This window comes from Marmota marmota, unplaced genomic scaffold (genome assembly GCF_001458135.2).
Source record: "Marmota marmota marmota unplaced genomic scaffold, marMar, whole genome shotgun sequence".
Taxonomy (NCBI): domain Eukaryota; kingdom Metazoa; phylum Chordata; class Mammalia; order Rodentia; family Sciuridae; genus Marmota; species Marmota marmota.
The window spans coordinates 372384-385377 of NW_026000052.1; the positions used below are offsets into that span (position 1 = coordinate 372384).

Sequence of the window (12994 nt, forward strand, 5' to 3'; positions counted from 1 at the left end):
GCCACCATAGCCCCACTCTACCGGTCCCTATAGGTCTGTATGCTACTCTGGGCCCTGATATCACAGAGACTGTCTACATCTACCCATAACCCAGTTGGTACCACTGGGCTTCTCTATGGATGAAGCCCCTGAGCCTGAACATATATATGCAACATACGCACCAGGTCTTTCCTCCTGTATGTCCCTGAATCATCCTGCCCTTGCCCTGGCCAAGGTCTCTGTACTTTCTCTGTCTGGCACATAAACCCCACTGAATTCTGCTCAGTTTGGCCAGTGCAGGTCTCTCACTCTGTAATTTCTACTGAGATCACAGGCAGTTCAAGAACCTAATGCAATGTGGCTAGTGACTAATCCATACAAGGTTCTTATTAAAAGGGATCTTTAGGGAATCACATGGAGAAGCTGTTCCCATGATGTCGTGGCCCTATCTTGCAGGTGCAACCCCCATCCATACTAGGGAGGACAACTTACCATGCCCAACTCAACACTGTGGACAATCACAGGGCTCAGAAAGGAGCCTTGAGGATCTCAATAGCACTGCTTTGAGGTCTCTAGGTTCAGCCAGGCAGTTACCCATAACTGTTGACAGTGTGGAGCAGCCCTGTTCTGAAACCATCAATACCTGCATCAGCATCTTACTCTGCCACGTGAATCAACTGTTCAAGATCCAACATGTTTCCTTATTTTTTTACCCTATGAGACATCAGACTCCAACAGCCAGCAGCAAACAGGGATTGGGGGAAGGCAGCCCAGCTCTATTTTGGCATCAAGAAGATGCACAGGGCAGGGCTGCTGGGAGCCTCACCACCACCAAGACACAGAGAGGGCACATGGCCACTTCCATCCAGGTGGCCCAAATGTACCTGACCACTCAGGTACCCTCACCTGCAGGGCCTCACCTCATTCTCAAGGGGAAATCCCTGGGGACCAGTCACCCAGGAACACTCTCCAGGAGGAGATGTGCAGGGAGAAGTCAGCCAGTTGAGAGCCTCCTTGGGGTTTTCATGGCTCTACCTGGTCCATGTGCCACAAGCACCACAGTTGGACAAGAGCTCTGCTCTTGGACAAGGACTTCCTCAGAGTTACTGAAACATTCCCCCCAAGTAAGGGGAAATTCTAAAAACCACAAATGTCCCCAGTGAACCCCAAGAACTCTCTCCGCCGTCCCTGCATAAAAGATCCTGGCCTCATGGGACCCACAGGAGACCTGGGCCCACAGTGCTCCATCCACTCAGAGAAGCAGATACACCCAAGACACCAGACTGACTGCACATGGACAGACAGCAGACAAGAGGATGGAAACCAAGAAGGGGAGCAGGAGGGGCTGAGATCAGAGAGGGCTGACTGAGCCTGAAAGCAGGACTCCAGGAGGCCAGGAAGTGTGCCCACCATTCCCAGCCCAGGTTGCAGAAGGCTGACCTGGAGCTGCCCATGAAGCAAATGACTTAGGTGAGAAAGCAGAGCTAGGAGTGGAAGGAAGATGTGTATATGTGTCAATCATGGAGCCACGGATGGAATATCGTAGCAGAGCGACTCACGGTGAATCTACGCTGGAGACAGATGAGCTGCGAGACACAGTACCTCGAGTTCGTTTTACAAAACTGCACATGCAAGAAACAAGACATAGACACAAGTGAGAAAAACAGAAAGTTCTGAAAGACACTAGCAACGCTTGAGCACCACACCAGTACGGGCGCAGGCTGCAGTGTGCATCTGGGCAGGAGGCTGGAGACACGTCCATCAGACGGGCACCAGCTGAGACCTCGGGGCAAAAAAGAAGTTGAGAACCAAATCTACACACACACAGAAAAGAAACTAAAGTAACACAGCAAACCCTACAATGGCTAAAAGACGAGAAGCAGTTATTTGGAGGGGCCCATTCATCCACTGAGGCTCCACCCACGCTGCTCTGAGAAGCCTTGGGTTAGGAGGAACTGTACCGCCTTTCCCGTAATCCCACCCAGTCCTTCCCCTCTGCTGCAGGCCTCTGTGGCAGGCCAGCCCAGAGAAGCACAGACAAGAGAACAAGGAGACCACAGCCACCCTTACCTGACGTGCTGCTGGGGGCCCTGCTGCCTGCCCCACCTGCCTTCCTAGGAGCTGCTCCCAGGCCCTCAGGTCCCCAGGCTCAAATCCAACTGCTCTCAGGTCACCATGACCTCTCCAGGGGCAAACCAGGCAATGCCACCAGCCCAACTTCCCTAGGGATATAACTCCAGTCACTTGCAAGTAACTTTGCTGCAGCTTTTCCAAAACCAATAGAGAAAACCAGCATCTCTTCACAGCCATGACCTTCACCCTGGCTTTTCCAGAGAGGGCCAGGTGGGTTTTCCGGGCCTCCTTCTCAAGGCCAGGTCTTTGCACAATTCTAAGGCACACAGAGCAGCTCTCCTGCCCACAGGCCCTGCGTGCAGACAGGCATGTGTGTATGACAACATGAGAGTGTTGAGATTATGACTGTGCATGAATGTAAGTATGTGTAAGTGTGCGAGCATGTTGTGAATGTGCGTATGTGCACAGCCACTCAGAAGGTGAGGACGAGGGTGCCACTGCCAAGAGAACTGGGAAGACAATGTCAAGCTTAACATCCCTCCTCCCCTCTCAGGCTCCTAAGTAAGCTGCCACCTAGGCGACAGACACAGACCTGATCTCGCAGGGATCCCCACACTGTCCACAGAGCATGAGGTCGTCTTGCACCTGAGGCACCATAAAATGTCCCTGCAGAGCACCCATGCCATGAGGCATGGTGTGAAGAGCAAGGTCAGGGAGCACTGGGGGCTGCACTCCTGCCTGGTCCAGCAGCTTAGGCCACAGAAATGAGTGCACAGGCATCTCCAGCCCTCAGGGGTCTCAGCAGGATGGGTGGGAAACCCAGCATTGGGGGCCCTCACATCCAGCACCCATGCACACCCAAGGACAGGCCTTGCCCAGTATAGATCCTCCCTCATGCCCAGGAGGTTGATCCCGCAGTGTCACACACAGGACCTCTGTGGTTTCACCACATCACCAAGTACGGGCCACAGCGGCATCCCTGGCAGGGTCTGTGGGACCCACAGTCCATCCAAGAGGGGACACAGGCAGCCCTCACAGATATGAAGGCTGTGACCCTGACTCTGGAGCTAACACTTCACTTGGGACCCTCCTGAGGCAGAGCACCTGTGGGTCCCAGGAGAAGAGAAGCACTTTTTCCACTCAGAAACCACCACAGTGCTCACGCCAACAGCCGATGTCACGTGTGGCCTGTACCTGGGATGCCTCGACCTGCACAAAGCGTCTCCAAACAGGGACAGTGATAGCAGAGGAGGAATGGTCTGGACCTCCTATCTAGTGGCTTGATGCACCCTCCATGGCACTCTTCTCTCCAAGGTCTCAGCTGGATGGACGGGGCCACCCTCCAGCACACCCATGGGAATGGCAGCCCTGAAGAGGGCAGGGCTCAGGACAAACACTCACCCCCAGGAGCAACAGAGAAGGCAAGTGCCAAACAGAAACATCAAGAGGCCACATGAGGCCAGGAACCCAACAAGCCAAATGCTGCCCTGCCACCCTCTGTCCAGCAGACAACACCAGCGTACAGAGCTCACCTGTAGGATGCAAGAGGACAGCCTGCAGATCACTGCAGTTACACTAACCACCTCAGCAGACAACTGAACTGGACAGACAACGAAACACAACTGAGTACAGAGCCACCGACAGCCCCATGACGATGGCTTTGTCCTCAACCTGCCTGGCTCGCTGCAGGGTCCCAGGAGCAGGGGAACAGCTGCTCTCTTCCTGAGGAACCTCCCCTGCACTTTCTGCCTGGCGAAGAGACAGGTCCTCTGCAAACGCCATCTCCCAGGGCCTTTACGGGTGTGTGTGCACACGCACACAGACACACGCACACACAAACCAGTTGCCTCACAGCATGCTCATCCACATGCCACAAAATACTCAGCAGTGCAGGCATATGACACCACAGAGGTGCCATGGCTATGCCTAGCACTGTGGTCAGTGGCCACAGAAAGGGAATGGTCAGCACAAGAAAGGTGAGTGGTGGGCTGAATACGCATCCAGGCAGCCAGCAGCTGCACAATCAGTGGTCGGAGACGAGGCGCGGCCGACTTCTCTCCCCTTCCTAGGCTGCTGCAGCCTGTGGCACTCTGCCCAAACTCTATAGTCCCTGGAAGTCCCCAACCCTCCACATGTGCACTGTACTTACTGTACCTGAGTCCACAGAACAGGAGATTGATGACTGGCTTTCCTGCAGAAGTCTGCTCTGCCCTGTATCCATCCTATCTCATTACAGAAGCTCCCCTGACCTCTATCCCAACACCAAACACTTAGAGATGTTTGGGGAAGCTGCATCAAATTCCTGGGCTCCTGAGGAGCCACCTAGAACCTCTTGGCTCACAAAACACACTTTTAGAAAGCTGTATATAAACTCCATGTGCAGACTCCTCACCCCGATTGAGTCCCAGGCTTTGCCTGGAGGGGGACCTGGAGCCGCCCTGAGACATCCTAGTGAACAAGTGCTGTGGCTGAGCCAGTTCCACCCACACTGCGAGGACTGTACCCAGTATACCCTGCCGTGCTCAGACTGGAAGAATGTCACAGAGCCTAGACAGCCCAGGAACCCTTTGTTCCAGGCTTCTCCTGACACAGGTTCAGGGCTGGGATGTGTCCTCACAAGTCCCAGCTAATGCAAGGCATGCTCAGAGAAAGCCTCTGGAAGTGGGGACCTGGTGTGACCCAGCCACAGCCACCCACAATCTGCTCCCAAGAGTCTTACGCAGCAATGGAGATGTTGGCAGCAGACATGGGGCTGACTTCAGCCACTTCCTTGGCTTTCTGCAGAGCCAGCTTCTGATTGGCTGCTTCTTCCATCTCCTCTTCATCCTGTGTGAACAAGAGAAATATTTGTCCCTCAGAGTGCCACTCTAAGGCCATTAGCTTTCCCTCAGTGCCCCTCCAGCCCTCTGCATCATGGGACCAGCCCCTGCATGGACATGGTCCATTAGTTCTTCCTCCCAGGACCTCAGTGCCCCTCCTTCCCTCAGCACCATGAAGCTGGGTGGCAAGCCCCTGTGTGCACATGCTTTCCCTATGAGCAGCCACAAAAGTTCAGGACCTCCCCACCAGGTGGCTCAGAGATTATGGTCTCCAGATTCCTGCCTCTCAAGCTGATGACCCCACTCCTATATGAGCACCCTGACCCTGAGCCGAGCTCCAGATAGCAACCGACTGCCCGGACATATCTGCCTATTTGTACCATGCACCTTAGACTTGCTTATCCAGTCAAAGCTGCCCCTTTTTTTATCCTCCTTCCCTCCCAGAGGCACCTGTCACATTTGAGCAAAGCTGGTCTTTCACAGGGCTTATGACTAGGTGCTAGCCAAGCACTGCACACAAGGGCTTTCACCATCAATTTTCAGTGGGGCTATATGCCTCTTTGAGTTTTCCTGACTGGACCCAGCAGATTACATCTGTCTACTCATTCCCATCCGTGACAATGAAGCTCCTTGTGGCTCTGACACCAGGGCCGAGAATGTGTGTGTGTGTGTGTGTGTGTGTGTGTGTGTATGTATACGCACACGCGCACGCATGCGCGTAGGCACCTTTGCCGCTGTCTATGAAGAGGAATGGACATCTGGACAGACCCTCTGGCCCTGACCCCAAGTCACTAAGCAAAACCAACATGCAATTGCTCCTGTGTTCTGGGCCCCAGAAGGAAAGTTAAGACCTCCACAGTGTCCATCTGGACTTCTGTGGCCACCACAGTTCCCTCAAATCTCCAAGTCCAAGCACACCTGATTCCAACATTCCTCAAAATGTCCTTAAATCTGCATTTAAGGGCACAATAATGGCAAAAACGAAATCCCCTGGTAGCTGCCTGAAAATGTCTACCACAGAAGAGAGACACTTATGCTTCAGGCCCAGAAATGAGACAAAGCTGATCCACCACACAGCATTCCCAGACAAAACCTCTAGGGAAGGGGCATCTTAATCATTCCAAAGAGTGTTCTCAAGTCCCCTCGGAAAGGTCTACAAACAATTCAATTTGAACTTATTTCCACTTCATAAAATAAGTAATGTTACATCTGTGGAAATATAAAGGAAGACAAGAACCAAGTCATACCCCTTGGGGCTCATGGCCAGTCCAGGAAATGCCATATGGCCAGGAAACGGGCCTCCAATGGTACAGGTTCCCAAGGCAAAGGAATTCCTAACCAGAAGCCACCACCAAGGCTGGCTGCACATGGACAGGGCCCTGAAGACATGCATCCTCAGCATGTCCTCACCCACAGCAGAAGCTGAAAAAAGTGGCAGCCTCCAAGCTTCAAGCTCACCACCATCCAAGGGCAGCTGGTGTTCAGGTCAACAAAAATGAGCAGCCCAAGTTCGCATGGTCCCAGAAACACCGATACAAAGGACAGCTCTGGACCCAGCAGATTACATCGTCGGTTCCCCTAGCCCATTACCCAGCCCTAGTCTCAGCCCTGGCTGATGATACCAACAGGCAGGCCAGTGGTGCTCCCAAGTTCTCAGTGGGCAGAGACCAGAGCAAGGGAGAAGTCTAGACCCACAGGCATAGCCAGGACCTGGGATGGGACGGGGGAAGGCTGAGCTGAAGCAAAGGAAGGCTCATGGCCTGAAGCAGGCACACTGCACAGGCCATGCCCTCTTCCAAGTGCTGGGCGAGGGTGGACCAGGGATATCTGAGGGTACATGCTCAGTCATACCTCCCAGAGACCTACACCTCTGGTGTCTGCAGAGAGGGGCCCTGAACTTGCCTTCCTCAGCTCCAGGACAGGGTAACAGTGGACCAGAGTGACTAGACTGGGTCAGTCTCAGAGATATGCAAAGGTACACAGGCAGACACTGTCTGGGCTTGGTAGCACGAACAGGAGAGCAAGCAGCATTACACACAGAGAAAGGCACACTAGCAGTACACACCCAACATACTGTGCATTACTTGGGACATCTGCAACATGGCACATGCCCCACCAGGTGGCAGTGCCTCCACACTGGAGCTGGGACTCAATCAAAGCACAAGCCTGAGAATGTGACAGCAGGTGGGCCAGTCACACAGTGTCCAGGGCCGTGGAGGTGAAAGTGACCTGGTATGGGGCCATGTCATCTGGAGGAAAACCACAGAGGGAGTGTGTGTAACCACATCCCCCACTGGGCTTGGGGATGAGGTAAATGCTGAATGGCACCTGCTGGGCACTGACTGCCTAGAGGAGGAGCTGTCCTGCTGTGGCATAGATGTGCTGAGGCTTGGCCACCAGCTGCTCCTCCAGGCTACAGCCAAGTCCAGTGCATGAGGGAAGCTCCACAGGTATCCCCTCGCTGCCCTTCAGGGTCTTCAGAGCAGGGCCTTCTCCAGGGCCCACAACATGCATCCCTCTCTGACGGAACACCTCTCCCCATCACACAGCTGTTTAGACTCGTGGCCCCGTAGGCCATCATCCCTCAGGCTGCCCCCTGCTCCCCACAGCCCATCCTGCCCGTGAAGGCCTTTCCTCATAGGCCACGACGTCTCTGGATGCCTGCCCACATGTGGGCCTGCCTTCCTGTCTCTCTATACTTCTACAGCTGCAATCCCTGATCCCCTGAGCCAGAGCCCAGCCTCACTTCTCTTCAGGACCTTGAGAGACTACCCTGGACACACAGGGCCCTAGCCCAGGACCTGGTCCTCCTCATGACTCTGCAACTTCATCCAGAGTGACCTGGACTGATCCCCTACCCTTCTTGGCACCCAGGCTGCAGGGGGCATCCCTACATACCTTGGTCAGCTCCTGGGCATTGGCAAGGTTGTCCACAGCGATGGCCAGGAAGACATTCAGCAAGGTGTCTGGTTGATCAAGCTAAGGAAGGGAACTCTCTGGCCCACACTGTCCCACAGAGTCACACCATGGTTGCCCAGGGAAAACAGGAGGCCCCATCTCCCTGGATGGCAACAAGTCTCCAGCCTCCTTCCCTGAGCATCCACCAGCCCCCTCAGAACTCACCGTCCCAGATGCACCAGCCCAGTCACCGGCTGCATCTCCCTGGTCTCTGCTACCACCAACTCCTCTGCCCAACCATCCTCCAATCACCCAACTTCTACTCATACTGATGTGGACCCTTTCCTCACCCCAGCCTTTGGCAGCTGAAAATCTAGGCCCAGAGCTTAGAGACTGTACAGGGACAATGTGCCTTTGCCACCTAGAGAGGGCACAGTCCAGCTGCCTCTCCCTTTTCTGGTCAGCATGAGAAGCCTTGCAATGAGCCTGCACAGGCTCCAGCTGGGGCTCCACCACCTGCCTCCCAGTCCTGTGACCAGAGCCCACCAAGTCAGATGGAAAACACACATCAGCTCCTTCCAGGCCCCAGCTGGGTTCACAGACCCCTGTCAGTCTCACCCTTCCTTTCAATCCTGTCCCGACAGGAAGTCCTAGGCACTGCTCCTTGAGCTAGAAGGGGGCACACAGTGCTCTGAGCACCCAGAACTGCACCCCACCCTGAGTGGATCCCAGGGGCCCTGTGCTGCAGGGCTATCACCCCTCCTTCAGGAATGAGGAAGCCAAAGCCACGAAGGGTCCTGCAAAGCCCAGGTCTCCTCCCCAAATCTCTCCAGGACCTGGCCCTTTTTCTGCTGCTACCATGAGTCACCAGGGTATCCCTTGCAAAAGGAAACCTCCTTCTATTGCCAGGTGTCACCTCTTCCCATAGCTTGTCTCACTACAAGTAGAACTTCTTCTGCAGGACTGTCCCCTGTGATGGTGTCAGGGCCCCTGCTGCAACCAGGGCTGGTTGTGCCGGTTTTGACCATCTCAGCTTGCTCTCCTAAGTCATCTCATCATTTCAGAGGTTTCAGTCGTGGCACTGCTGACACACTGGGCTAGGTAATCCCTGTTGTGAGGTGTTGAGCAGCATCCCTGGCCTCTGTCCACTCCATGCCAGCAGCCCCTCAGTCATGGTAACAAAAAACGTCTCTGACACTGCCAGGTGTGACTGTCCCTTGGGGAAGGCTGCCCATTAGAATGCACAGACTTGAGCCCCTTTTTCCCAAAATCTAGGGGTTCACCTTGCTCAAGTCTCTATTCTCTGGGGGGCTCTGCCCAAATTGCAGCTGGCCAACATCAATGACCTGGGTAGGTCAGGCCACTCTCCAGTTGCACAGGTGCCCCACTTCCTGAGACTCAGGGCAACCTAAGGCCCACGACACTATCTCATAGCCAGTCCTGCTCGGGACTCCAATAGAACCCACAAGACTGAATACTGAGGCCAGGATGACGCTAACTAAGGAGGATACCTCCAAGCACTAAGTACCACCATATCTTTTACAAAATGTTCTATGCCCACAGCAGAGCTCAGGGCCACACTCTGGAGACTCAACAGAGGGGCATGTGGGTACAGCCAGGAGCCATTCTGATTGACTAGGGAAGAGGATCTTGGTGGCCAACATGCCCGAACTACTGCTCTGCCTTGGAGTGGTAGTGCCCCTCTCTGGACATTGGCCTCTCCTCTGAGGACAACACTGCAGCCTCCTTCCCTCTCTGGCCACCATGGCTGCACTTCCTTGCTTCATCCACACTGGGGATCCAGGCCTACCATCTCCAAAGCAAACTCGGTCCCTCAAACCCAGGTCCTCCCAGACCTCACACTCAGCCTCAGCAGAGGTGGGACCCCTGACCTGGGGCTCTGGGCCTGAGCTGTAACCTGAAAGCCCACGCTTGCAGATGTGAGTCCCTATGGGGACTAGCCCCAGAGACAGAAAAGGAAGAGGAGTCAGAGGACAGAAACAAGGAGAAGCAGAGCAACACCCAGAGGGCTGAGAAGGACAGAGAGAGGTGGCCAGGTGTGTGGAGGTCAGTCATGTGCAAGAAGGTGAGAGGTGAGCAGAGCAGGCAGGCAGGCGTGGGGCAACTCAGTCTCTGTCTCCAGCTCAGACCTTTCTCCCCGCCTCCACAGGACATTATGCCACCAGGGTTCTTAAGGCACACAGGCACTCCCTGAGAACCTGCTGGAATATATGCTCTCAGGCCCCAACCCAGCCCTGCTCAGTGTGACACTGGGCTAGGGTTTTAAACCCCTGGGGGTCGGATGCCCAGGTGCGTTCCAGAACCGGAGAGCTCTCCTTGGCCTGCCCTTCCTACCTCAGCTACAGTTCTCCTGGCCTTCAACCTGGCTGGCATCATGAGCCCTGTACAGTCTCTGGATGTTCCTTGGCCCCAACCTGAGGGAGAGCTTGTCCCCTGCTGTTGGCCTGCCTTGGCCCTTGCAGACCTGCCCTTTGGCAGAAGACCCTGGAGCAAAGCCCACTGCTGCCAATCACAGAAGGCTTTCTCTGCGCCTCTCTTCACATTTTCAGCAGGGGAGGTTTTTATGACCTATGTGCCAAAACTTAATCAAAGAAGGAAGCAAACCTGCTGTCCTGACGCTCTAAGTCACCACCTCTCTGCAAGGTCCCCAAGGCTGCTCAGAGTGTTTTTCCTGAGCTACAGCAGGTTCTGCCCACCTGCCCCCCACCTCCAGACACCACGTAGAGCACCTTTAGACCCAGGGCCCAGGTCATCTAGAGGATGCTCACTACCCACACCTAGCTCTGAGAGCATGCAGCCAACACACCAGTGGCCTTCCTGGAGGGAGCAAGAGGCAGCCATGGGGAAAGCATGCAGAGTGCTGACCACCTGCACACCAGCCCCACAAAAGGATACAGTTTCCAAACAGCGTCAGGACGATGAAGTAAAAGGAGGAGAACATGCCTTTGCTCACTCCACCTTGAGATTCTATCCCATGATACATCACTGCATTCCAGTCCTCTCCTGTTAGGATCTGCAGGAGAGAGAACACCACAGGCATGGCCGCCTCACGCCCACTTACAGGCAGGGCCCGTGCACACATGCAGGCCTTGACAGTGGTTCTGGAGACATAGAAGCCTAGAAACCTGCAGAGAAACCTCCTGAAGGACATGACTTCTGACCTGGATCAGGTGAAAAGATGAGCACACTCTGGGTTTTCAGCCAAAGTGGAAAGGGCAAGGTGAGCAAAGGCCAGGAGGAGGGCAGGCAGAGGGGCAGAGTCTCCCCAACACCCAGAGCTGACCACGCCACAGACTTGCCATCGAGGAAGCTGTGGGGCAGAGAGGGGAACAAGCTCTGCACACCAGGCACACACAGGACAGAATCAGACCACAGGTCAGTCCTCCACTTGCTGCTGGCATTCAAAATGCCACTGTGAAAGAGGTGCCAGGTGTGTGGAGGTCAGTCATGTGCAAGATTTTTCACCTAAACTGCTGCCGCATTTCCTTCTGTCTATTCACCCACCTTCTTCTCTAGAGGCACTTTAAGGTTTTGCTACTACGTCTCTGGGGCGCATGTCAAAAAGTCAGTCTAGAACTGGCATTCCTGGGGAGGAGGCTACCCACATCTTGGACTTGTAGACATTTCCAGAGTGATCACCCAGCAATGTGGGGTTCTTTCCTCACATCATCACACCCTCCTTGCCATGACATACTCTGCCAACTCCCAGTCTGGTGGGGGGAGGCTGGATACCTCCCCAGCCCAGACCATGGGGCCTTTCCCATGCCTGCCTTTCAACCCAGCCACATGTCCGGCAGCACTTTCTCTTACTGGACTGAGTCTTCCTTATGCATTCTTGCATGTACCAATCCACTGTCTGCACTATTCAGTGGAAATATATTCTATTCTCCTGTTTTTACTTAGATATTATAAAAATGATAATATTATCAAATCTACCAGCCTCTTCCTCTATGGTTTCTGCTTTTTACACTTTGTGGAAGAATTTCTGTCCGTCCCATGGTCATAATAATATTTCCTTTGAATCATTTTAAAGAGTGATTTTTTTTCCACACTCTGAGAATCTGTGGCAATGATGATCTAACTTTCCTGTATGGAAACCCATTCCCAGACCCATTCAGTGTACCCTTCCCCCACCCATTTCTACTGTGCCTCTCTTGCACAGCCTCTTGTCCACATCTGGGCATGCTTCTGGCCCCCGGCTCCCCTTAGAGAAGGTCTCACAGGCACCACACCATCGCATGACTGCAACCTCATTAGTCTTGACATCTGGGCGGGCAAAGGCCTCCTTCCGTGGCTACTCCCGCACGTTTCCCTTGCATGTTCAGAGTGCTATCAGGCTCTGTTGGGGCCTAGCACTCTGCCCAAAGACCTCCACTTCTGGTCTACATCTTGCACGTCCACATTGCCTTGCACAGCTCGGGGTGGAGGAAATGACTTCTCCCCTACTCTCATGGTAAGTAGGCTAGCTATCACTTGTTTCTTGAAGGCTAGGAATAACTCACCTCATAACCAATGGCCCAGGACAGGAAGCAGAAAGACTAAAGCAAGTTTTGACTATTGACCTATTTGAAAATGGTTATAAAATGTCCCCGTTTTTCTTTCTTCTTAGGTCATTTGTGTTTTCCTCCAAAAATGCATATTTCATCTACATTTTCAAATCTATTGGCATTCAGAGTTGCCAACTTTTAAAAAATAACCCTTTTTAATAGTTACGACTTCCAGTAGGGCTAGGGTACTTACTTATTTTTAACTTTTCTTTTATAGTGTCTATCTATTTAAATGACAACAAGGATGCCTTTGTAGTATAACAATCATTCAACATCTATAGGAATTTCCTAGGTGATCAGACAAAGGGCCAAACACACCGTTTGCCCAATGAGCATGCCACTCACTGCTGGCTGGACACAGCGCCGTCGGCCAGGTCTGCTTGCTGTATCCACAAGGTCTCGCCACCTTCACCTTTCAGTTTAACGGAGGCTGGCACAGATGTGTTGTGAGGCACTGCTCCCACCAGGTGTCTGGGGTGTGCTGGCGGCCAGGTGAATCTACAACGGCAGCATCAGATGCAGCACCCCCTGCCCTTGTCTCCGCCTCCTTCTAACCTTACTAGTCCTTCTCTCCCTTCTCTTCCTGAACTTCTGTGGGGGCTAGTGTTCACATTACTGTACCAGCCATCCTTTGGTCAGCATGTATTTAGAGCCACC

The 12994-nt window shown here is 53.7% G+C and overlaps 1 protein-coding gene across 1 annotated transcript in view; it reads right to left on the minus strand.

Annotated features, from left to right (window-relative positions):
- Window positions 1-12994, minus strand: part of Cacna1b (calcium voltage-gated channel subunit alpha1 B) — a 185825-nt gene that overhangs the window by 89519 nt on the left and 83312 nt on the right. The window contains 4 exon segments of the mRNA XM_048813414.1: window positions 1539-1601; window positions 4772-4878; window positions 7770-7837; window positions 10686-10803. Of these exon segments, the coding sequence (XP_048669371.1) occupies window positions 1539-1601; window positions 4772-4878; window positions 7770-7837; window positions 10686-10803 (356 nt within the window).